We start from the raw sequence: 7,457 nt of genomic DNA on the forward strand, positions 1-7,457 counted from the left end.
GCAGGCAGATTCTCAACCACTGCACCACCAGGGAAGCCCTGTTATCACTTTTTTAAGGAATAGTTTCTGAGCCAAGTTTCCCAATTTTTACCTTGATCAGAATGTTGCTTTAACTCATTTCTCCCATTAGCAAATAACTTCACGATCATAATTGTGATACGTGCTGTGAAGGCAAGTGACTGTGGGAGTGTTTATTGGGAGACCTGACCCAGTCTTGGAGTGGAGTCACAAGACTGCCTCCCAGTGGAGACTTGAAGGATGAACAGGGGCCAACCAGGCTGGGGGCAAAAGGAGATGCTGAGCATTCTAGGCAGACAGAATGGCAGGTGCAAGATCCCGAGGCATACAGCAAAGAGCTTGATATGTCCAGGGAATAGGAAGGTGACTTGTGTGGCTGGAACACAGAGAGCAAGGCAGTTGGTTAGAAGTTAGAGCTAGAGGACTTCCCTGGTGGTGCAGCAGTTAAGAATCCGCCTGCCAATGCAGGGCACACAGGTTCGAGCCCTGGTCCGGGAAGATCCCACATGCTGCAGAGCAACGAAGCCCATGCACCACAACTACTGAGCCTGCACAGCACAACTACTGAGGCTGCGTGCCACAACAACTGAAGCCCGCACACCTAGAGCCTGTGCCCTGCAACGAGAAGCCACCGCAACGAGAAGCCCCCGCACCACAAAGAGCAGCCCCCGCTCGCTGCAACTAGAGAAAGCCTGCGCACAGCAACGAAGACCCAATGCAGCCAAAAATAAAAAATAAATAAGTAAATAAATTTATTTAAAAAAAAAAAAGAAGTTAGAGCTAGAGACACCAGAGATGTCTAAACCTTGTGCCTATCTCTGGAGCTTCAGGTTGGCTTACCATCACAGCCCCAACAGTGTGTTTTTGCCCCAGCTATCACCTCTGCGTGGGCCTGGCCATGATGAAGCAATCTAGTGAGCATGCCTCAGCTATGACTTAATGAAAAGAAGACTGTTAGCTTGTCTTTCCAGGGCCCATGGCTATCTCTCTTGGCCTAAATGGTCCTGGGCCATTTCCTTTGGCACCACTACACTTAAGCTCCCTTTTGGAGACACCAGTAAAAATGAAACGTCCAAAAAATGTCTTGTTATTAATATAAAAATTAGGTGTTGCTTCACCACCCATTCCCCTCCTGCCCCCCGTTCAGTTATTCATATTAAGCCAGGAACTGCTGCTGTAGAAATGTATGACCAACCAAAACATACTAGAATGGACAAACAGTTCCCTCTGGCAGCTTCCACCAGGAGCAAGATTGGAAACAAAATTGCCTCTGATTAGAAGTATAGATCTTTTAAGGCAATTGTTATACTGAGATAAGTGGGTTTCATTTTTATCTGCTATACACCTTGGGCTTTTGCATAAAATTTTGCTTGAAAAAGAGGTTCTGTGACTTAAAAAGGAAGGGGGGGACATTCCCAGTACTTTATGGAGAGATCATTTTGGGCTATCATTGTGTGTTTTGGTACAAGTTCCATCTGGAGAAACCCAGGCAAAAGTTAGAGTACTCAAACCTGGACACTTAAATAGCTTTCGCCTTTCCCTGCAAATACAGTGTAGCAGTCACTTTAGGGAAGCTGTTAGCACTTCCAGCTGGTAGAAGACTTGGTCAGCTGCTTTGCATTTATAGCACCCCGCCCCCCCACCCCCCAAACCACCTCTGCCTATGGGAGGGTGTTGGCAGGTTGAGACCCTCAGCAGAGGAGCAGCAGGTTCCTGATACATCTTTGTCTGTAGGATTACCTCAGCCTCTCTTGGAACTGAATGACTCTCCTGTCTACAAAACAGTCTTAGAAAGAATGCAGCGTTTCTTCTGCACCCTCTATGAAAACTGGTAAGGAACCAATGCTGCCTTTTCATATTCTCCTCCTAGACATGCATTGTATAGGATGGCCTTGGGTTGGACGTCTGATGTAGAATTCTATTGTACAGGTAATGTGAGGAAAGAATTTGACAGGAAACTAATGCTTCTAGTGTCAAATCAAAATGAACAGGCTGGTTTCCTGCAATTTTTATTTTAATTGTCACATGTGCCTTTAAGTCCTAGCCATGACTTGATATTTTAATGCCCAACTTGTCTGTTTCCAGTGCATAAAGTGATGAGACCAAAGTAGAAGTTACAGTGATGGGGATGCATTTTCTCAGACCCCTCACTACTCATAGCCCACTATTCATGGGCACTGGGAGATAGCTGGCCATATTTTGTCTTGGGGTCCTGGTTGTGGCATGGGGGGTGTAACTGGCCCTTCTGTACACCAGCATCCCCAGGGCACTGATCTCGCTAACACAGTGCTCTAGTCAGCCAACTAACAAAAGATTCTCCATTGTAAATCCATATTACTTACGAAGTAATGAAAGGCTACCGTTGATCTTGGGTACCGACATCTGTCTTTTAAAAGATGCTGAATCTGGTTTCAAGAAGTTTCCTTAAATGTTGGGGCGGGGGGGGGTGGCTGTTATTTTCCCTTCTGATAGAAGATTAAGTCCACATCTTCGAAGTATACTGATTAAGCTAAAGTTCTCTTAAAAAGAAAATACAATTAATTGCTTTTCTAGCTGAGAAGTCTTCTTGTAGACTAGAAATTCCCAAGGCGGTCAGGGCTGGCGATAACAGATAATGGATTTGATGTTGTTCATGATTTTCCTTTACAGTTTCCATATCCTAGGGAAGGCAGGCCCTTCCATGCAGCAGGACTTCTACACCGTGGAGCACCTGGCCACCCAGCTCCTCAGCTCTGCCTTCGTCAACTTGAACAATATTCCTGACTACCGACTCAGACCCATGCTTCATATCCTTTCAAAAGTCCCTAGATAACCCAAAGGGCCAGAAGATTGAAGACAGGAACAGTTCAGAAGCACCAGAGGAGGCAGAGCTGAGCTATATGAAATAGATGGAAACATTTCTGACAGTATATAGTAACCACATTAGAAAGACAAGAAGATTGAAGTAAATAAAAGGAAAAACCTGAAAGCAGTCCAGGGGGTGTTGAAAGCTCTTTCTCCTTAGGGGAAATTCTTACCATCCCATTTCTTGGAAAGATGAAAAATGAAGCTTTTATCCCTTTTCTGTACTTTGTCAGGTGCTTCTCTTTGAAGAAGCACACTCATACTGCATTCTCATTCAGACTCTTTGTTTTTGTTTGTTTGGGGGAGTATCGTTCTTCCCTGAAAGTTATATTGTAAGGAGAGTTTATTACAATTCCAGCCTGGCAGGGGAGTGGTGCTTTAGAACGACGGGCGTGCGCTCGTGTGCTAAAGCTTCTTAACCTACCGCGGCATGGGTCTTTGTGAAGCCTCTGGTGCTCTTCTGTCCCCCGGAGCACTACGAAGCCCTGGTGTCTCCCATCCTTGGACCTCTTTTCACCTACCTTCACATGGTAAGAGATTGGCCAGGAAAGGGTGGCGAAGAGGCCTCTTAGAGTGGGTGGCCTCTCATGAGTCTCAAAAGTCAAGAGCTCCTGAAAGCGTTGTCTCCTAGCCCTGCCAGGATGGCTGCACAGCCGCTCCACCCTTGCTGCCCTGGATGGAGCAGCTCCCCCGAAGAACTAAACTGGTTCCATTGCCTGCAAAGCACCTGCAGACTCAGATTCTACTCTTATCCTCCTGTGAACTGAGGAGAGGTGATCAGGGGAGTGCTTTTCCTGGGTCTGTTTCCCTGACTCTGGAATTAAGCAGGGGGACCAGCTGGGCAGAGAATAGGTGTGTCCAGAGAGACTCGGGAGTTCTGAAATGTCATTGATCCTTTCCAAGCAAAGAAGTGTTTGATATGCTGCCCTTGTCGTGGGTGTGCGAGAGGTTACAGAAACCGTATCTTGTTTTTTAACCTTGTGGGGTCTCCCAAGGCTCTGTCATTATTACCTGGACTCATCTTCAGCTAATTCTAACCATGAAGTGGCCCTTAGATATTATCTTTTCCAACCTTCTCCCTAGTGTAGCACTTATTTCTTTTTTTGTTTTCCCAGAGGCTTTCCCAAAAATGGCAAGTCATCAACCAGAGGAGCCTGCTGTGGTAAGGGACTTTCTCTTCTCCGTGATGGATGAGCTGGCAGCCAGCTTTGGGGTGGGAGAAGGTAGACATGGAGGAAGAAGGACTCTGCCATCCCAGGGCTAGAATAATAGTGGGTTATAGTCATCCTCAGCCTAGATGGTAGATCGCTTTTCTGTGACCATTAGGCAGACTCAGCTCAAGCCTTCATAGGGGGTACCTTCAGCTGCCTGAGGTGAATGCTGAGACATTCTTAGGATTTTGATCCATTCCCCTCAAGCCAACTGGATATAGTCACAAGTAATAATGCCCCTCAGTGGATCACTGCTCCCCATTCCTAACTTTTGAGTGGAATGTAGACCAGAGGAAGTCAGGAGAAGGAAGTGGGCACAGAGGGTCTAGCTAGGGTCACTGCTTCTTTTGCATTCCCATGGAACTTGGCTCCTGGTTTTCTGCAGTGGAGAAGATGAGACAACAGATGAAAACCCAGAGTCTCAAGAGATGCTGGAGGAACAACTGGTGAGGATGTTAACCCGAGAAGTCATGGACCTGATCAGTAAGTGGCATGGGAACCAGGGGTAGAAGACAAGCCTTTTTCTGGAAAAAAAGCTGGTCACTCACCTAACACGTTTGCAGCAACACTGACAGATTGATAAGTAATTAACTAAATAGAAACTATGTAATTCTTAAGTCAATTTAAGGACACTTTATGAATTGTGAACTGCATTGTAGTTCATACTAAGGGCAGATTATGAGGAAATGGTCTAAAATAGCAGGAGGAAGTTGGATTAATGGTAGGAATAACTTCTAGCTTTGTCAAAATAGGGAAATTTTTTAATTCTTAGACATGAAGGTGGTTATATTTCGTTTTTATTTTTTGGTCAGTTCATTTGTTTGAGATCCAAAGTAGACCAAGTATACATATGAGGCATCCTCTCCTGGTCATTTACTCTCAGATAATTCTGTAATTTCCCTCCAGTTGATTGAACTTGAAGAGGGACCAGAACACAGTCTGGTCAAATGCCTCTATTTCTGTTGGTGAAGCTGACTTTGTGCCTGGACGGTATCCCACCTTCCCCCACTCCTCACCTGCCCAGAGACAGTTTGGGATCCACTGGCCTGGGACGGCTGTTGTCTGGTGGTAATACGCCTAGTAACCCTGCTTTCTTGCCTTAGCTGTGTGCTGTGTTTCAAAGAAAGGTGCTGACCACGGTACTGCTCCCGCTGCAGATGGAGATGGTAAGTGAGCCTGTCGCGGCCCTTGGAGGTCAGCCATTAAGCTCCTAAATATTGTTACTTCTGTAACCAGGTCAGTTCCCATAGAAACTGTGTCCCTAGCAGTCTGGTGTGGAGGAGACTTTGTACATCTAGCTTTCGTCCATGCTGGCCCCCTTGCTGTATTCCCCAGCACAGTCCCTCCTCAGAGCCTCTGCGCTTGGTGATTCCTCTACCTAGAATGATTGTTCTCCCAACTATATACCTGGCCCATCCCCCTGCTTTTTATTCAGGTCTCTGCTCAGATGTCACTTCTGAGAGGTCTTCCATGACCAGCTTATCAAAAATAACGCCGGCCTCTAGATTCTTCCTCCGCTCTGTCTTCCAGCACTGATCACTACCTGACATGTTTTATTTGTGTTATTAATTACTTCTCTCCCTCACTAGAATTTAACTCCTAACAGGGAAGGGACTTTGCCATATTCCTCTTATATCCCCAGTAACTGCTATAGTGGGTCCTCAAATATTTGTTTAACGACAAAAGATCCTCAGCATTTGCAGCTTTTTAGGTAACTGTCCAGAAAAATTCCGTTTTGCAAATGTATGGCTAGATGCATCTCTAGATCTGCCACGGGCAGAGGCTTCTACACCCTCTTATGAGGCTGGGGGGCTGTCCTAGTACCTTTGACCACCAGTCAGCCCAGGATACTCACCTCTCCTTTACTCTGTGGGCTTCTGTCAGAAAGGACGGTCTCTGTTCTGAAAGGATGGAGCTTAACATTTTGGTCTCTACTTACAGATGAAGAGATGATGGCCACAGAGGTAACCCCCTCGGCCATGGCAGAGCTTACAGACCTGGGAAAATGTCTAATGAAGCATGAGGTGGGTGGAGGGGCAGGCGAGATTTTTTCCTTGCCCAGCCAGGGAGCCCGCTTCCACTTTTCTCATTTTCTGATGCCATCAGGAGGGTTTTTTGGTAATACTCCTTTATATGAGTTAAAGAAAACAGTGGGAAAGGCACAAGGCCACTGTGTTCCCATGCTGGCATGGGCAAAGGCTCAGAAAAACACCCAGGTACATTGCCACCAGTCCCTGGTGTTCAGCCTCCCCCAGGCCTGAGCTCTCCTTCCTGCACATAGGTTTTCTTTTCTGTGTTAGTTAGTTTTTCTTTTTTGGATGGCCTGATAGACACAGAGGAAATAAACTCCCATCTCTTCAGTAGCTGCTTTTATCATTTTCCTGCTTACCTATTAAAACTCTAGCTCCTGATGCATAAGAATTCAGAGAACATTGTACTTATTTTCCCATTGTAATTCTCCATCCTTTTCCGTTAGGATGTTTGTACAGCGCTATTAATTACAGCCTTCAATTCCCTGGCCTGGAAGGATACTCTGTCCTGCCAGAGGACGACCACACAGCTCTGCTGGCCTCTCCTCAAACAAGTATGGTTACTCACCCTTTCTCCTCTCCCCTCATGAAACATTTGGGTCATGAGGATTGACTGAATCAGTTGGAAGAACTAGGGTGCTGAGGCCTTCAGAGTCCCGCTTTGGCCCTGAGCACAGCTGTCTCCCCAGGTGCTGTCAGGGACACTGCTCGCAGATGCTGTTACGTGGCTGTTCACCAGTGTGCTGAAGGGCTTACAGACGCATGGGCAGCACGATGGCTGCATGGCTTCCCTGGTCCACCTGGCCTTCCAGATATATGAGGCACTGGTGAGTGGAGAAAGCCTGGGGGCAGGATGGCTGCGGCTTCATCTCTCACAGCCTGCCTGCTCCCGGGCACTTGGGCCTTAATCCTAAACGTAGGCAGCTGCCAAGTTGCTAGTGCTGCCCCCCTGAGAAGTGGGTGTGGCAGGGGATAGGGAAGGTGACGGGGCCCAAAACAGTGCCATTGAGTGGGTTTACCCCTACTTCTCAGCGTCCCAGGTACCTGGAGATAAGAGCTGTGATGGAGCAGATCCCTGAAATTCAGAAGGACTCACTGGACCAGTTTGACTGCAAGCTTTTGAACCCCTCTCTGCAGAAAGTGGCTGACAAGCGCCGGAAGGACCAATTCAAACGCCTCATTGCTGGGTGCATTGGGGTAGGTCACACCCTTCACACCCTTTCCTTAGTGCTCCCAACCACCTTTGCAGTCTTCTTGGACCATGTGTACAGGCAAACCAGAAACCAGCTGTAGTCACGACCATTATGGTGAGATGATCTTTAAAACAACCCACCACTCGAGACCCAGCATTAGT

General features: G+C 47.0%; 1 protein-coding gene across 4 annotated transcripts in view; it reads left to right on the top strand.

Moving 5' to 3' along the window:
* Window positions 1-7,457, top strand: part of XPO5 (exportin 5) — a 48,349-nt gene that overhangs the window by 37,937 nt on the left and 2,955 nt on the right. For 2 of the 4 annotated variants that reach the window (XM_061196152.1, XM_061196153.1), the window contains 10 exons: window positions 1,753-1,849; window positions 2,668-2,804; window positions 3,295-3,392; window positions 3,978-4,024; window positions 4,459-4,556; window positions 5,177-5,239; window positions 6,015-6,097; window positions 6,550-6,657; window positions 6,793-6,930; window positions 7,136-7,300. In XM_061196152.1, coding sequence (XP_061052135.1) covers window positions 1,753-1,849; window positions 2,668-2,804; window positions 3,295-3,392; window positions 3,978-4,024; window positions 4,459-4,556; window positions 5,177-5,239; window positions 6,015-6,097; window positions 6,550-6,657; window positions 6,793-6,930; window positions 7,136-7,300 — 1,034 coding nt within the window. Of the gene's footprint in view, window positions 1-1,752; window positions 1,850-2,667; window positions 2,805-3,294; window positions 3,393-3,977; window positions 4,025-4,458; window positions 4,557-5,176; window positions 5,240-6,014; window positions 6,098-6,549; window positions 6,658-6,792; window positions 6,931-7,135; window positions 7,301-7,457 lie in introns of those variants that run through there. The other 2 variants (XM_061196154.1, XR_009701559.1) reach the window with 2 other exon arrangements.

This window comes from Eubalaena glacialis, chromosome 7 (genome assembly GCF_028564815.1).
Source record: "Eubalaena glacialis isolate mEubGla1 chromosome 7, mEubGla1.1.hap2.+ XY, whole genome shotgun sequence".
In the NCBI taxonomy this organism is placed as follows: domain Eukaryota; kingdom Metazoa; phylum Chordata; class Mammalia; order Artiodactyla; family Balaenidae; genus Eubalaena; species Eubalaena glacialis.